At 42.7% G+C, this 17,306-nt stretch overlaps 1 protein-coding gene across 1 annotated transcript; it reads right to left on the reverse strand.

Annotated features, from left to right (window-relative positions):
* Window positions 1-418: 418 nt before the first annotated feature.
* col5a2a (collagen, type V, alpha 2a) lies at window positions 419-17,075 on the reverse strand. Its single transcript, XM_076160520.1, has 53 exons — window positions 16,865-17,075; window positions 16,630-16,682; window positions 16,488-16,520; window positions 16,359-16,391; window positions 16,016-16,069; window positions 15,507-15,599; window positions 14,951-15,022; window positions 14,090-14,134; window positions 13,927-13,980; window positions 13,685-13,738; window positions 13,148-13,201; window positions 12,906-12,959; window positions 12,622-12,675; window positions 12,463-12,507; window positions 12,203-12,256; window positions 11,971-12,015; window positions 11,747-11,800; window positions 11,469-11,567; window positions 11,241-11,285; window positions 11,032-11,130; window positions 10,872-10,925; window positions 10,640-10,747; window positions 10,315-10,368; window positions 10,107-10,205; window positions 9,961-10,014; window positions 9,761-9,859; window positions 9,600-9,653; window positions 9,387-9,440; window positions 9,242-9,295; window positions 9,097-9,150; window positions 8,955-8,999; window positions 8,769-8,867; window positions 8,452-8,559; window positions 7,822-7,875; window positions 7,593-7,646; window positions 7,262-7,315; window positions 7,117-7,170; window positions 6,889-6,996; window positions 6,689-6,742; window positions 6,488-6,541; window positions 6,219-6,380; window positions 5,786-5,893; window positions 5,259-5,366; window positions 5,111-5,164; window positions 4,920-5,027; window positions 4,542-4,595; window positions 4,195-4,302; window positions 3,984-4,037; window positions 3,775-3,882; window positions 3,239-3,545; window positions 2,882-3,063; window positions 2,461-2,703; window positions 419-1,903 (listed from the first exon to the last, which is right to left on the reverse strand). The coding sequence occupies exons 1-53, from the start codon at window positions 17,073-17,075 to the stop codon at window positions 1,757-1,759; spliced, it is 4,416 nt and encodes a 1,471-aa protein (XP_076016635.1). The 3' UTR covers window positions 419-1,756.
* Between the last annotated feature and the right edge of the window lie 231 nt (window positions 17,076-17,306).

Raw genomic sequence — 17,306 nt, forward strand, 5'->3', positions numbered from 1 at the left:
TCGAGCTGGAAAATCTGTTCCTGTCCAAACATCCCTGTACACGCTTCCTCTCAACTCCATTAACGTGACTCTGTGACGACTCACTGCCATGTAACCTGACAGGTCACTGGGCCCAGAGGTGTCAACGACTCTCATGATAATCGCTGAGTTTCCTCCAACCCCCGACTCCAATCCGAAGAACACCTGCTCGGCTTGGAAACGTCTGCCGTCGTCTTCAAACTGTCATCACAGTTTTCTCTGCTTTACTATCGATTCTTTGCATTTTGTGCCAATTTTGCACCATCTCCAGACTCAGAACCTTCTAAATCATCGTAATCCAAAAAGTTTAGCAGGGACCAAGTAAGAACAGGCAGAAGTATTTTCAATATTTATTTCGAAGGAAGAATCATTTGTTTCCAGTATGGAAATCCCCCCCTCCCTCCTGCCTCCTCTCCTCTCTGCCTGTGGGGCTTTAAACAGGCAGTCAAGCCTGATAAAAAACAGAATAGTCACACTGATTAATCTAAAATAAATACTTAAATCGGAACCAAATGCTCACAATAGAAGGACCCTTAAGAAAAGCACAATCAGTGCTGTACAGTTATTACAAACAGCTCACATTAAGTACAACTGGAAACTATTTGGCGTACATACATGATCAGAACAAATCTATTGCGTTAAAACAAAGTCCTGGCCGTACCTGAATTAATATGACAAAAGCTTGGGGGGGGATTAACAAGCATTTAGTTTAATTTGTTGCATAGCAAGAAGTACATGAAGCAAAACAGGCACTCACAGCCACCTTATTCTGTCAAATAGTTATAAGAAACAAAATAATTTCAAGAGCATATAGGTAAAGGGGGAACGGACATGCATAAGAGTATAACATCCTGATGACCAAACACCACTCACTCCACAACACAGTCGCCTCTCCGTCATGGACAGAAAGATCTTTTATTTGGCTTCCCGTCACACCCCTGCACCGCACCACCGTCGTGCACAATGGGTCACACTACTTTACAAAAAAATAGCACCTGTGAAAATGAACGTACATGCCGTGTCATCGTTTCTCAGTTTCGGGTGACGAGGTAGCTAACACTGAGGAATCGACAGTCTTAACGGATCTTTAATGTTCTATGTTCGGTCAGTACAGAGATCAAAGAACTGGATACAGAAAGTTGCATTAAAAACTGTCTTGAGAAAATACGTTTTGCCTATGAATGCATCATGGGCCGTATTAATTTTCCTCAATAGCACCACAACGATTTGTTTAATATTCAAAACACTTTGTTATAAAAAAAAAACAAAGAAACTAGAAGTTTGTGAAAAGGAGCAGGAGATCAAAGTGACGAGATAAAGCATTCGACTTGGATTCAGTGGGCCTATAAACAGCAGTTATTACTACTCTAAGACATTCATATTCATAAATCTTTGGTAGCTTCTGTAATCTTTGTCCAGTCCAAGTAAAAACTCCTCAATCAAGAGCAAACTCTGACAAACAACTCTTAGAAACACAGGAAGCTTGAAGTGGAACATCTACAAGAAACAGGAATGATTCTGAATTTTACCAATTTTTCGTTTAATGTAAATCTCTCTTAAAACATTCATCTAACTTACAAATCTTTGGTTTCTTGAAATTGGTTGAAAGGCACAATAAATATCTTGCCACAGGGCCAGAATTGTCCTCAGTACTTGTATGTACAAAGTGGCTGAGCAGGTCAGCTGTCAATAGTTCAATAGTCTCAGGATTCTCTTCAACCCATCCCTGCTGGTGGACTTATAGGAAGCACACGGGCCCGATGTCGACGCCGAACTCTTGATCTGGGCCACCAATGTCCACTGGAGCAATATCCACAATGGGAAGTCTTGCTGTTTTCTGTGTCCTGTACTCAAAGACTGTCTTGCCCCAGTTGCCATTGGCTTGCTGCAGGGGAGAGATGAAGAGGAAATCAGTGCATAGTTTGGTTATGATCAATTTTAACCCAAAATGTACATCCTTCAAAATGTTCATAAGGACTTTCTTGTCATCCTTGAGTAAGGTTAGGCAAATCTGGACAAACTAATTGTTCAAGATTTTACAAGATCAAATTTGCTGCAGTTTTACTTACAACTTACAACTAATTAAACATGTTGTTGAGAGACTTTTTCAGATAATAACTTGCTGATACCAAATCCATAAATCTAGAGTCCTGTGAGAAACATCACATCTCTGAAGCGCCTCCTACTGGTTGGAATCAGATTAACAAACTACTTAAGAAAGGGGCACAGGAGGTAGGAATCCAAACCTGCCCACTGCGTTGTACTTTTAAGTGGACTTGAGTTCTAACTTTGATTGGTGAAATAATTCAGGACAGTTAAATTATAAATGACATCATTGAAATGTACTCCAATTAAAGTACAAGCAGATCCTGTTGATCATTAGACCGAATGGAAGGATGGATGATGTTGCTTAATGAATACATTGAATATTGTGAAACTTACAGTGCAGGTGTCCTGCACCACTGTGTATCTGAAGCGGCTGTTTCCCTCTGCTTTGAGCTCCAGATCATTGGAGCCCTTCAGGATTACAGCCTTCTTCAAGTTGCCGTTCTTTTCATCCTTGTAGCCCACAGAGTTCTTGCAGTTGTAGGTGATGGTCTGGGATGCCTCTTTGGAGAGCAGGCGGATGAACGTCATCTGGACCGTAACAGAGTTTGCCGACTGATCTTTGTTGCCATACATGAACTAGAAACACAAGCAAAGTTGGTGTCAAGGCCAATATGACTTTTATGCTAACTGCTATATGAAAGAACAGAAGGCGTTAGGCCAAGATAATACTCTGATCAACTGTGTTAAAAGTCCTCATATAGTCGAGGTCCCTGCCTTTCTGTCCCAGGCACAGGATTGAAATGTATCTGCTCACATGTGTTCCCCTGTTGATGTCGGCTCCAAACCACACAGGCTTGTTCCTGGAGGTGTTCCACCATACTTTGCGAGGTATGCTGGAGGGGCTGGCAGAGATGCACGTCTCTCCGGTCTCCATGTTGCAGTGCACTTTGATCGCGTCTTCGGCACTGCCTTGGTTCGGATCAACCCAGAATTCGCCTAGATGATCGATTTATTATGAGTAACCACAGATGTATCATGTAAGAGATACATCTTATGAGAGATCACAGCTTCGATAAGCATATCAACTGAAGGCTTATTAGAATTTAACTGCAAAACTTACAGAAAAATCAGTTTTTACTCTTTACATTTGTTGATTTTCTCTCTAACTCACCGCTCTTCTTCATGGGGTAGCACCTCTTCAGGTCATCACAGGTCCTGGCAGGATGTTTCTTGGTTCCATCTGGGCTCTTCATGCTGTTGAGTTGGCTGCTGAGGGCCTTCAGAGTGGCCTGAACCCCAGGGTCCACAGGCACGATGGTGGATGCGTTGCTGTTGGGCAGAGCCTCATCCTCGCTGAACTCAGGTGGAGGTGGAGGACCGGCGTCATAGTCGTGATGGCTAAACAGGTCGTCCACAGCTGCTGTGGGAGGTCCTGGGGGACCGGGAGGACCTGCGGGTCCGTCCTCTCCTGGGGGTCCCTATGGATTGTGAAGTAGACGATGATAAAAAACACCTGACAAACCTTTTTCAAAGACGATTATTTTAATGACGTAATCTGGTTTTTAGACAATGTTTTTGATTTAGGCCCTTTTTTTTTTTTTTTTTTTTTTAACTACAGCAATTCCTTAATGCACTGCTGCTTTAATAATCTGCTACAATCCAGCATGAGTTTGATATACTGTGCTGAAAGATGGAATGAGACAATACCTCTGGTCCAATTTCACCACTGAATCCACGAGATCCAGGAGGTCCCATTGGCCCCGTCTGACCAACATATCCTTCCTTTCCATGAGGTCCAATAGGTCCTGGGGGGCCCTGAATGATAGTCCAGTGGAGACTGTTAAAGCATGCTGGAAGGACACTAATCATTATCTCATAAAGAAACATTTTGAAGCAAATGAAAGGGTTGTATTTACCCTCGCGCCGCTTGGTCCCACGATACCTGATGCTCCCTGCTCTCCTGCTGTACCCTAAAATCAGATAAATATTTATTATTCTCTCAATACATTGATCATCTGAATTGCATTCATTGAACCTGGACGTTATACACCACAATCGTATTTCTGCTGGAGCTTTCACGCTGTGTGATGGTTTACAGAAGGTTGTGCTTTTCTTGACTTCACTTACTGGAGGTCCTGGGAGACCCTGCAAACCAGTGAATCCTCTGTGTCCCTTCTGTCCCCTCTCTCCATGATCTCCCAAATCACCCTTATCTCCTCTTGGTCCTTGGGGTCCCTGTGTTGATAAGATATCACATTTCATTATTAATGCTACCTAATTAGGTACCCATGAGTCAAATGTTTGTATTTTAACATTAATATCTAGTCAAACATTTACATTTACTGTACAAAACGTTAAACGTGGGCCAGGAAATGCCTGTTAAGTACAAAACTCCAAAATGTATTTTAAATCGGATTTATAACATCAGAACTTTTCGCACCACATGACCTCAATGTTCTCAGTTGGAGACTCACCACTAGTCCTCTCTTTCCAGCTGATCCAGGTGGACCAACAGGTCCTCTTGAGCCCTGCAAATGAAAGGCAATATAAGATACTAGAAGATACTCAAATATTGTCTTCCTCTGCCAACACTGAACATCTCTAAAAGTCCATAACACGCCACTGTTATCATTTGATACTTGGCTGATAGTTCTTTCTCTAAGTCCCATTATGGAAATGAACTGAACACCATCTGGCCTTTTTTAATCATCTTTTTTTGAGTATATATGTCTATGTTCATCTTGGACAGGCAGACTAAATAACATTAATTCCTTGGCAGAGGTGATAAAGATGTTCCAGGTACCATTTACATGTTGGCAGAAGACAAGAGAGACATAAAAACAGTCACTTACTGCCTCTCCTCTCCTTCCAGCACCACCTGGGGCACCAACAGGACCTGGAGTGCCAGGAAGACCCTGGGGGCCTACCAAACCTTCTGGACCGGAATCTCCACGGTCTCCCTGAAAAAAGGAATACTCAAAGGTCACACTTGTGAGGTGTAAAGAAATATACAAGGCAAGTTAGGATTCCTTTGATCTCTTACCCTTTGTCCAAGAACGCCATCCTTTCCTGGTGGGCCATCAGAGCCTGCAGGGCCCTGAGGAATGGACACATGTTAAGGCAACTACAGAGAGGTCCCATAAGAGACACTTTAATAGAATTTGAGAACCAATTTTTAAGTATCTGCATACATCAGGACCAGGATCACCACGTGGTCCATTAGCACCTGGCACACCAACAGGGCCTGAGGGACCTTTATCTCCACCTGCTCCTGCGGATCCCTGTTTTCCTGGTGGACCCTGAAAAACAAAACACATGAAATGCTCAGACAATGACGTAGAAATAAGAAATATGTTTAAGTGATACTTCAGCAATTATTTTTTGGTCATTCAGATCGTAACTAGATCACTGACATTGTTTGTGTTGTAAGTTGGAGAGATCTGGAGCTATTTGGCATTCACATAAGAGATGTGCCTTTTTATGGACCCTTATGCCAAACGAGTTTAAAAGTCTCTAAAAGCTGCTCTACATGAAGTTTAGTTTTGCTGCAAATATGTTCAGATAATGAGATAATGCTGTTGAGTAATAACATACCCAAGAAAAATTGATTTAGAAGGCATTAACAACACTCTAGCATAACACAGTTTGGAACTGTATTCAATATATCATAGATACATAATAGTATCAATTTAACGTCTAGATGAAAGATGATACACACCCCTGGCCCTGGAAGGCCTGGCATCCCGCGCTCTCCCCTCTGGCCAGGAAGACCCACAATGCCTCTCTGTCCTGTAGTTCCAGCTGGCCCTGGAGGACCATCAGGACCCTAAAGTAGAGATCACAATAAAGAGACACATTAAATACTGAGAGAACCCACTGTTGCCTTGCCTTTGAGATTCCTTTGTTGAGCCAGCACCAGTTTGAAACTGGCCAAGAATAGATCAACACTGGCCAGCAACAGCTGTATGACTTCTCTCCATTTGTTTTGATTTGGAGTTGTCAAATAGCTCATATTCCTATTTTATAAGAGTAATAGTCAGTCATTAGAAGTAAAAACAGTAAGGTGGGCTCAATAAAAACAGACTATTTCAAAGTATTGGAGATTAAAAACATTCCTATATCACAACTACCGAACATTAGCACCCATTTACCGTGGGTCCATCTTCGCCAGAGTCCCCTTTGTCTCCTGCACTCCCTGGTGGTCCTGATTGTCCTCGCTCTCCTTGTCTTCCAGGGGGTCCATGGTCTCCACGGAGGCCAGCAGGACCCTCTTTTCCTGGGGATCCCAGAGGTCCTGGTTCTCCCAAAGGACCCTGGCAAGAACAAACAACTTTAGTCATGAGATACCGCAGATACTCATGTCAAGCATGTAGCATGATTGGTAAGAGATGTGTGTGTTGTAGTTTCAAGTGTCACTCACAGTTGGACCTGGTGGTCCGACTCTTCCGGCAGATCCAGGGAAACCAGTTGGACCCTGTAAGCAGTAAAATAAGACAAGTGTTTCAATTTGATACAAAAATGAGGTGTTCACTATTTGACAAAATTGATTGGAAACATAAAGTATCCATCCCCTGTACACTGGATCATCCTATCATAAGACTTAAATTCTAAATTATCTTACTGGTGCACCCTGTGTTCCTCTTCCGCCTTTAAGTCCAGCCACACCAAATGGTCCCTACAAAACAAAACCATTTTAGAAAACAAGTCATCACAAGCCTATTAGCATCAAGGTTGTTTTTTTTTAGATGTTCACACTATAAAAGGATTGGACCAAAGTGCAAACATGACTGGTAGATACTTTCTGTTATTTGTGCAACTCACAGGTGGTCCATGAGCACCGGATAATCCCTGAGGTCCTGGAGACCCAGCATCTCCTTTCTGGCCAGGTTCTCCAGTCTCTCCCTTGACTCCAGGTTGGCCATCAGGACCCTGTTTAAGGAAGACAATATTATGTCAAACACAACAAAAGGTATCACTATTGCCAGGGTATCTCAGCAAGTGAGGAATTATTGCATTTGTATGAGTGACAATGGATGAATGAATACTTACAGGGGGTCCAGCAAATCCAACAGAACCGATTGGGCCGGGATCACCTCTTGATCCCTGTAGGAAAATATACATTTAGGTCCAAATAATATATCTTCAACATCGGACTCCATGTACAAACTTGAAAGACTGGCCAAATTCTACTCACAGGCCCTCCTCTGGATCCTGGGGGCCCAGACGGTCCTTTGGGTCCAGGTTCTCCCTGTAAAGATGTTACATGTTTACCGACAGGATTTTTGCAACCACTTATCAAGCATCCAATATATATCCAATCCTTTTTATATTTGACAAAGCAGCACAAGCCAAATAGTGGCCGTTAGAAGATGGAAGCTGCTAACAGATACAGCCAGGAAAATAATGATGCAACGTGATTTTGCAGAATAGTGTGCATCTTTGGAACTGATGTTTTCCCAATATAACCTTATGTGAGTTCAATGTGAATAACTGCTCCTTCTCATGTTAGAAAGAAAGAAAATTACCTTCTCTCCACTGGGTCCGGCAGATCCAACCGGGCCAACGGGACCTGGGGCACCCTGTTGAGGATTTCCACTCATTACTGTTATCAGTGAAAGTCAGTGGACTTCAGTATCTGAGAACAGGCTGTGACAAGTTTCAAGCATGCACTACATCAACTCAACCTGTCTCCTTCCCTTCAGGAGTTGCATTTGTTTTTCCAAAGTGATCAAACAGAACAGATATTCTGCTTACCCTTGCTCCATCGTTTCCAGCTGTACCCTCTGATCCTTTCTCACCAATTGTTCCCTACAAGAAACAAAAATTACAGAGAAAAGCCCTTACTTTGATGACTTCTATTGAAGAAACAACAATCTTTTATTAGACTTCAGAATGGGCCCAGACTTGATAGCAGATAGAGGTATCAAGTGATAATATTAATTTTAAGGGTAAACTAAAGTGCCAAGAATGTTTCCACGACTTAAGATGGTATGACTATTACACACCTCCCATACCCCAACACACACTATGATCCTTCCATCCACAGTTGTGCAATGTCATGCTAGCTTTTGTTTCCCTCACCTAATGTTTTTGTTGGTCAGTCTTTGGCAGATGTAGCAACTATTTCTTTCTCTATATGTCTTAGAAATGAGTGTACTCCTGGAGTGTATATTTGCCCAGACCTACTGCCAGACACTTAATTGCAACATGACTTCTTCACACAGGATCTGAAGCGCGGATACTTGACTAGCCTTGTAACAAGTTGAACCTGCAATTGCAGTGTCAGTGTCGCTGGTTAAGGGGGTCGAATTATCTGATATACAGTACATGATGTAAATCGGACCCAAAGTTCAAGACAAGAACAGATAATGATGTTGAACTTACTCTGTCACCCTTAGGCCCAGGTGGACCAGAGATGCCCCTCTCTCCTGGCATTCCCTGAAGACCTGGAGGTCCTGCATCACCAAGGGCACCAGTGGGACCAGGGCTACCCTTCAGTGATAGATAACAAAGGTTAGCAGGCTTGTTTGTATGCAATTGTAACGCACAGCATAGTTAATAAAAACAGCCTCAAGAAGAATGGATGGATGTTAGCATGTCTCAAAACATGGTAAGAATTTCCATCATTTCTAGATTGGTGGGTAGGAAGTCAGCAGTACAGTGTTTTCTGAAGTAAACACTGGCTGCACATTATCCTGTACCTTTGGCCCATCTGGACCTGGTGCACCAGGGATACCTTTGGGTCCCTGTAGACCAGTCGTACCAAGTTCTCCTCTCTCTCCAGGAATTCCACGCTCTCCCTGGTAGGGAAATGTATGGTTTTAGTTTCAGCTACTCAACAGCACAATCCATCATATGAATCAAAGCAGAGGAAGGGATTTACGTACCCTTGGTCCAATTTGTCCCACAGCACCTAACTCTCCAGGAATACCCTAAATGAAACGATAACATGAGTCACAAGACATCAAGACAGCAAATAAAAAACAAAGTCAGCTGGTTTCCATCAGCGGCAGCATTTGTTACACTCACTTGGTCACCTGGTTTTCCAGGTTCTCCAGGGGGCCCTTGGTTTCCAGGTAAACCCTAAATACAAAACCAATTAAACATGAAGTTCATTGAACTCTTTAAAATCAATGTTAATGAAATATTCCACTCCCATTCAAAAATGTCATACCTGGAATCCATTGACACCTGGAGGTCCCTGCTCTCCTCTGTCTCCAGCAACACCCTTTGGGAGGAGACGTATGTTGTTTGTCATTAATTTTAACAGGAAAATGCATTTTTCAGTTACTGTGGACAATTACAATCGAGAGACTTACGGCTGGGCCAGGTGGTCCAGCAGGTCCAACTTCTCCATCTTTGCCAGGAGGACCCTTTAGACAATGTTGACAATTAAAGCACTTATCCACTGTGTAAAAAAGGGCTGCCTTCATACACACTTTGATTATTTTCTGTATAATCGTTAACTATGCTGGTAGCAAAAGAAAGTGATCACCTATCACAATAATTTATCATTCATAAATAGTACTTACTCTTTGACCTGCTACACCTGCAGATCCTTGTTCACCTGTTTTTCCTGGGTCGCCCTTTGGAGTTTAAAACATTGATTTATGATTAAAAATACACCTGTAGCAAACATACTGATCTACCTGCCACTATCAATGCTGAGTTCTGAATGATGGTGAAGTCTTACACTGAAGCCCTTGGGGCCTGGTAATCCCATTGTTCCTGCAGGTCCCCTATTTCCGATGGATCCTGCAGGCCCAGGACGGCCATCTTCACCTGGGGCACCCTAAACAAAAAACAATCATTGACTCAACCATCATAGATGAAAATTACAGAGTAAGGTCAAAGTTGTCCCTGAAAATGTTTACATTGAGCAATGTTACCTACCAGTGGCCCTGCTTTGCCCTCTGCTCCCTGGACTCCAGGGGTTCCAGTTAGACCCTATAGAGAAGAGAGGAAATGGTTAAACAAATGATAGCAAATATAAAGAAATTCCAGTTAAGTTGTGACAGCATTGGAAAGTGTAAAGTTACCCTTGCACCGGGAAGACCAGGCTCTCCAGTACGCCCAGGATCTCCTAAAGAACCTTTTGGCCCTGGTGGGCCACCAATTCCACGATCTCCTTGAGCACCCTTCAGAATAAAAACAAGACTTTGTTATATTGTGTCTTTGAGGGACTGATATGGGTGTACTGAATATAAGTACACCTGTTTCTAAAGATCATGAAAGCATACACTGTACCTTTGGTCCTGGAAGCCCATCAGCACCAGGGAATCCTCTGTTACCAGGAGTTCCCTAACAACCAAATCGATGAGTTAGATTCAACATCACTATGTAATGAAATTTGCCTCTCAAACAGCAGGTCAGTTAAAACTGTGTTTAACCAGGTTCAATAAATAAATGGACAAACACAGATTACTGCATTGATTCTTTAAACAACATTAAGCAGAACTCATCTTGGAAGCAGTTCCAATATCTCTGGCTTATTGGATGATAATGAGATGTGAGACTGTGGTCATAACTGACCCCTGATAATACCACAAAAGGAGGAAGAATATTGACTTACTCTCTCCCCGAGGGGACCAGATGGACCAATAGAGCCAGGATCTCCCCGTGTGCCTCGTTTTCCTTCCTCACCCTGAGGTCCAAGCACACCTTGGGATCCAGAGGGACCCTAGAATACCCACAACAAAGAGGTAAGACTTAATGTTTCCCTTAGTTTAAATACATGTCATTGTCAGAACAAAGCATACAAGATGTGTATTCCATCTACAGGTAGTGTTGGTGTTGGGGCTCACCATTTCTCCTTTAGGTCCTGACTCTCCTTTAAATCCTCCTACACCAATATCGCCCTTGAACACAAAAATTAACTCGAGTCTGTTGCACATCAAACATTGATATTCCATCAACTTGCAATCATTAGTCAATATAAAGGAGTAAAACCTAAGACCAATTTACCAGTTGTCCTTTGATACCAGGCTGACCAGTGCTTCCTTGTGGTCCCGGTGGGCCAGAAGGTCCGTGGTGACCTGCTGGACCTTGTGGACCAAGGTTACCCTGTATGAACAAAGTGAGTTATCTTCAAATATCATTGCTAGCCATATGATAGGTAACCTTACATGTACAGTACATGTGTTATAAACACATCTCGCAATTTGAATACACACCACTGGACCTTTGGTACCGGTCCCACCATCTGTACCCATGGGTCCCTATGAATGAAAAATTGCTCACGTTAGGTTATCAATGTAAAGCAATGGTGAGTATATTTATATTGGATATAAATTAGAGAAGTTACATGCAACTTTATTTAACAGGTCTTATTAGTTGGTCACAAGTTTTCCGTGTGTTGTGCCACATCTGATGTATAAGCCTCCAGTAAAAGAGAAACTTACCCCTTGGCCAGTCTGTCCAGCTCTTCCCAGGTGACCTGTCTCTCCTCTCTGTCCCTGAGGGCCCTCAGGACCCCGGACTCCTGTAGGGCCAGGTTGTCCCTGTGGAAGATAATTGCCAACTTCAGAACACTTTACAAACAGTCTGTACATGTAACTTGACGGAAAATCCCACTGAGTAGATCTTTGACAATTACCATAATTAAGCTTAACACACACACACACAGTGCAAAGCTGATGGTAGCTGTGAAAGCTGTTGTACTTGTAGCTGCTGCACTCACCTTCATTCCTGGGGTTCCAGGATAGCCGGGTGGGCCATTCAAACCCAAAGGACCCTGTAAGCAATAGCAACAACAATGATGTTTCTACAATTGAAAAATATGCATCATGATGATAAGGCATACCAACAAGGACTGTAAAGGGGTAGCAGAGTACAGATACTTTGTTATTATTTCTTTCATAGGTAGATCACCCGTGATGATCACCAAAGTAAATGTTGACTCACCATTGGACCAGATTTTCCGACGTTACCAGGTGGACCACGCTTACCCTAAGAGACAAAAACAATCCATTTTGTCTTGTATATCAGCTTTGTGCCAGTCAGTTTGAGACAACCCCCCCGAACATGTCATTGTGCATGTCATTAACACACTCTTGCTTGTCTTGCTTGTCTTGCTTGTCTTACTTGTCCATCGTAATTCATCTTTCTGAATCACCAATAGGAATTTCATCCTTACCGCTATGCCACCAGGTCCGGTGCGTCCCCTCTCCCCTGGCATCCCAGCAGGTCCCTATAACACACAGATCAGTTACAGTTATGAAGAAGGAGAAACAGTAAAGACCGTGAGATATATTGAATCCAGATATATTGAACTACTTCTTTTAATGAGATAATTATTCTGTGATCTTTTGTGACATTAGATTTGTTACTTCCTGAAAAAAAATCACTAGAGATCCTATGTCAACAGATTAAATTGGTTTAGGGAATATGTCTTACTAGGGGTCCAGATCCTCCCATTGGACCAGGGGGTCCTGTAGCACCCTAAGAAACCAGAGGAACAATGTTTGTCAGTATTATATACAATTATTATATTATTATTATACAAGCAGGTAGGAATCAATATAGCCAATGAATGTAGATGGTAGACAAACCTACCTTGGATCCAAGAGCTCCATTTTCACCCTTTTGTCCCAGTGGTCCGCCGTGGCCCTGTTATCAAAATATTATACAAATAAAAATCTGCTCTCAGGCTCCAGCACCAAATTTTCCAGATTATTTACATATCTGAGTGTCTTTTCACTTTTTTCTGTAGCAAGCATTTCATTTGAAGGTTTCCATAGCAGTCATGGTCCAACACATCATTTTCAAGGAAATTCTATCAGCTGTTTTCTATTGTAGCTCATCAGTATGTAGATTGATTTCAGATGAGCAGAACTCACTCTGTGACCCTTCAGTCCAGGAGGTCCGGGGGTCCCTGGAAAACCTCTCGAACCCTGAAATGTGTGACATAGAACCGCACTGTCAGTGATATGTATTGAATATGCATTAAGTGGACACAGCATGAGCTCTTACCCCATGTAATCTAAATGCAAAGTAGCGGATTGCAACAGATCTGACATTCAGCTTTATCAACTTAGTAGTGCAGTTGCTGTGATGGAGGTATAGAGGTGGAGAGGCTTACCGCTGACCCGGGGAATCCAGCCTCGCCAGAATTTCCAGCTTTGCCTGATTCTCCCTGTGTGAGGACATGACATTTATACGTTACACACACTCATTTGGCTGCAAAGTTCAGGAGAAAGAAAGAGGTAAATGTCACCGAATCAATCTAATTTTAGTTCTCCTCTCTCTTCTTAAGTCACACAAAGGGAAATGTCTTCGCTTGATTAAAAAGTTTTCAGTAGTAAGGCTGAGTCAAAGCCTCAAAATCGGCCTCACAGAAGACCTCACACACATTCACCAGTGTAAAGACTGAGTAAGACAATATTTCTGTTTGTTTAATTTTATACGTCAGATTATTGTATAAGTCCTTGTTGAACCTGGCTCTCAAACGTATATAGGTGTTATTTTAACGATATATGATCACACTCGACTGCTGTAGGCTCGTTTGGCAATTGACATTCTTGCGAAAGTTGATGTGACCTTTCAGTGGAACACAGGCTGACAGAAAACAATCAGCTGTCTGCTAACTCAAAACCCAAAGAGCCCAGAGGTGACTTACATCTTCACCTGCTTTCCCTGGAGGGCCCTCAGGTCCCCTTTGACCAGGTGGACCCTGAAACACACAGTAAGATTGGCATGTAATAAGTTCAGCTGCAGAATCACAAATCTTCTTTCAGATTTGTTTTTAAAAACACAGTTGCTCCATTTTCTTTAAAACAGATTCACCCCAATGAAAACCACAAAACATGACTGCTTAGTTTGAACATACACATAGAAAATGTGGACAAAAACAGTTTGTACCATATATCCTGGATCACCGACATCTCCAGGAGATCCTTGTTGGCCAGCCTGACCCTGAAAAAGAATGACAAAAGCCGCAAACGGTTAATGCAGGGATTTAGAATAAACTTCGCTCACTACTCTGTGTCCATCAAAGAATCTTACGAAGACGCTGAGGACTTACAGGCGAGCCGTTGGGCCCAGGAGCTCCTCTTGATCCGGACTCACCCTACAAACAATGACAGGAGACACAAAGCTCAATCAAGTAACAAACAAGAAGTCAACCTGAAGAACAGAAGCGAGTGCAGGACAGATTCATACTTTTTAAGACAGCAGACGGATTCATGTGGTGTGTTATGATGTGATTAATGGAGGTCCTGGCTGAGCCCCACTAGAGTCACGTTTGTGCTGACACACTGTAGTCCTTGAATGCAGGGGCGGGCAAATAAATCAAAATATTCTCCTAAAGGAAATGCTGCTTTCAAATATAAGAAGGCAAGAATTTCTGTTGTGGAACTTTCTCATGGTAAAATTTATCAGCATACTACTTTAGTTTGTCGCAGAATGTGTTTTAAAGTCATTCTGAAGGGCAAAGACAGCAGCATTTGACCTTGCTTCATTAAAATAAAACTAAAGCAAACCAATAAACAATAGAGATTTTGAGAGAAATTTGTATTCAGTCAAGGATGTGATTTAATCTGAGCATTCCTCTGCTCTCCATTTTACATGCAGCAGACTGAGGGACAGCAGATTGATTCCACGCATTTAATTTCACTTTCGACGTGAAAATCATTTATCAGGAGATTTCAACTTTCTCTCTTGACATTGTCTGGTTTTGTTCTAGAAAGAGTTGGATGAGTTTTGTGAAAGCACTATGGATGATAGCAGGAATTGGATTCGAATTTGGTTGTTAGAGTGGATGAATCTATGGATGGATGGAGAGTCAGAAACTACTGCCCATATTCAAACACATACTGATATCCACATGTAACTTGTGGGCAACTTTATATCTCTTTCTCCTTTCCCTTCCTTTTCACTTTCTTACCCTTGAGCCACTTAACATGGCCATGGGTCCTGATTTCCCATCAAACCCTGTAGACATCTGAGCTCCCACGCCCTGCAGGTGAAAGAGAGAGAGACGTGGGTTTAAGTCTGGAAAAAAAACATGGAAACAAAACTCCACATACTAGAAGCACAGTGACAGGTTTATTATAGGGTTTGTTCCCCACAGTGCACCATTTGTGTTGAGCTTATCCATGCGTGTGCATCGTACCATATCGCTGTGTGACATGACATGAACATCAACAGTAGAATTTCCAGATGAGGGCTAGTTGGTACAGATTTCTGCCTGAATATGATTGACTGAGCCTCTCCAAACATGCAGAAGATGAAAAACAGGTTTAGAAGTTGGTGGGCTGTGACTCTGCATTGTTGTGTTTGGTTAGACTTACATGCGTTTGCGTTTCTCAGAGGTATGATCCATTAAATAACCCCTTAGAGATCTATGTTTGTTCTTACTGAACATGCTAAAACTTGTATCCATGCATTTGTGTGTGTTTGTGTGGTTCAGCCTGTTAACAATGCTCCTGACTGAAACTCACCCCAGGGTGTGATGGATGTCCCGCAGGTCCTGGTTCACCGGGCTGACCTGGTATACCAGGCTCTCCATCATAACCGGCAGAACCTCGCAGTCCCTAAACAGCAGGGGGAGACGTTAGCTAACATATGTTTGGGAAGGAAATTTAAAGCAGCAGATTCAGACGCTTTGGTGTTTCCTGTTTAATAGAAATGGTTTAGCTGTGTTTGTACGTGAGACGTTTGAATGTTTTGCGGCAGGAAGAGACTCGTTATTTGTTGATTAATGATCCACAGAAAGCTGCTCTGGGCTGCTCTGGACTCTGCACACAAAGGGGGGCCCAGCTTGTTCATTCCTCAAGCTGCTCAGGTTTTGCTTATTGCACACATCATTCATCACCGTAACAGATGTTACATTTGATGTGAAGATAATAATTTCATTCTTCTTTTTCTACCTGATATAAAATATGCTGTCCAGAGTCAAAAGTGCTAATGAACTTATTTGTAACATTTGAGTCTTGTAGATGTGACATACAGGCCTTCCTTTGTTTCCTCGAGATCCTCTTTCTCCTGGTGAGCCTGGGGGACCCTGTTGTAAAAAGCAAAACCACACAATTGAACACAATAATAACACTGTGATTGCATCAGAGCAATTCTATGACATGGCAACGCTTCAAATGTGACAGATGATTGGAAGATTGTGCAGAACTCCTTTTAAGGGGAAGTTCTGAAGGTGACTGTGCTCTTATGCCATCTAGTGTCAATTCAGCTAGTTGACTTTCCTACAGCACTTGTAAACCTGGAAAGTAAGCAACTAAAGGGAGCTATCAAAGAAAAGCAGTGATCTAGAGGAGCATAGGAGTAAGGCAGACGCTCACCATGGGTCCTGGACGGCCTCTGATACCTGTCACCTGCAAACACATCATCAAGGCTATGGGTTAGATCATGAATTACAATATTTTTGTCTGTATTCTGAATCTGTTGGTTCATATTTGGCAAACACTCACGAGTGGGACCTCTCCAGGCTCACCCTTCTGACCCTGAATAATCAGATAGAAAACAGAAAAGCGTTCAGACACAAGGCACAGGTGCATGTGGAAATATATGGTAATGATGTGATAATGCCGAGGCTTTCACACAACTGCCCACCTTGTAGACTCTCCCTCCTCCTCCTCCTCCTCCTCCTCCTCCTCCTCCTCCGCCTAAACCCAGAAAAACAGAAAAGATTGTGTTATTGTCTTCCATAATTGTGCTTTGGATATCTCAAAATAGTCGCTCATAGTCAATCCATGAAAAATAATGTCAAGTAAATAGATTTAGTTTCGTTTCATTCCATGTGAGAACATTTCCACCAAAGAACAAAACAGAGTAAGATTCCTCTCACCAAAATTGTCCTGCCCGCCCCCGGTCGGACCAGTCTGGCACACGGGGCAGCACTCGCCGTCAGGGATGGTCATCTTCTCACAGTTAGACAGCTCGTCACATTGGATTTCATCACACAGGACTTGGCCATTGTCACAAACGCAGATCCGGCATGGCTCCGGCTTCCAGATGTCCCTGTTGGTGTACACCTGGCCATCTGCAGTACAGCTCATGTCATCTCCTGAAACATACAGATAGCTGATGTTTAGAATACATTTCACCCTTTATTATCCAAGCACACGTTTGAGATACATCAGGTTCCAATTTGGTGATATTGGAGACGATACAGGCCATTGTTTGCATTTCATTGAAGCAGTGCCAGAAGTCAGCTGGAAGTAACTAGAGTGGCCTTTGGAGGAGGAGCCGTTCACAGCATGAACAGAGTAAAGAACAGGTCAGGTCTC

The sequence above is a fragment of the Genypterus blacodes genome, unplaced genomic scaffold (genome assembly GCF_046128005.1).
Source record: "Genypterus blacodes isolate CSIRO-AG114 ecotype Tasmania unplaced genomic scaffold, CSIRO-AGI_Gbla_v1 ptg000106l_1, whole genome shotgun sequence".
In the NCBI taxonomy this organism is placed as follows: Eukaryota; Metazoa; Chordata; class Actinopteri; order Ophidiiformes; family Ophidiidae; genus Genypterus; species Genypterus blacodes.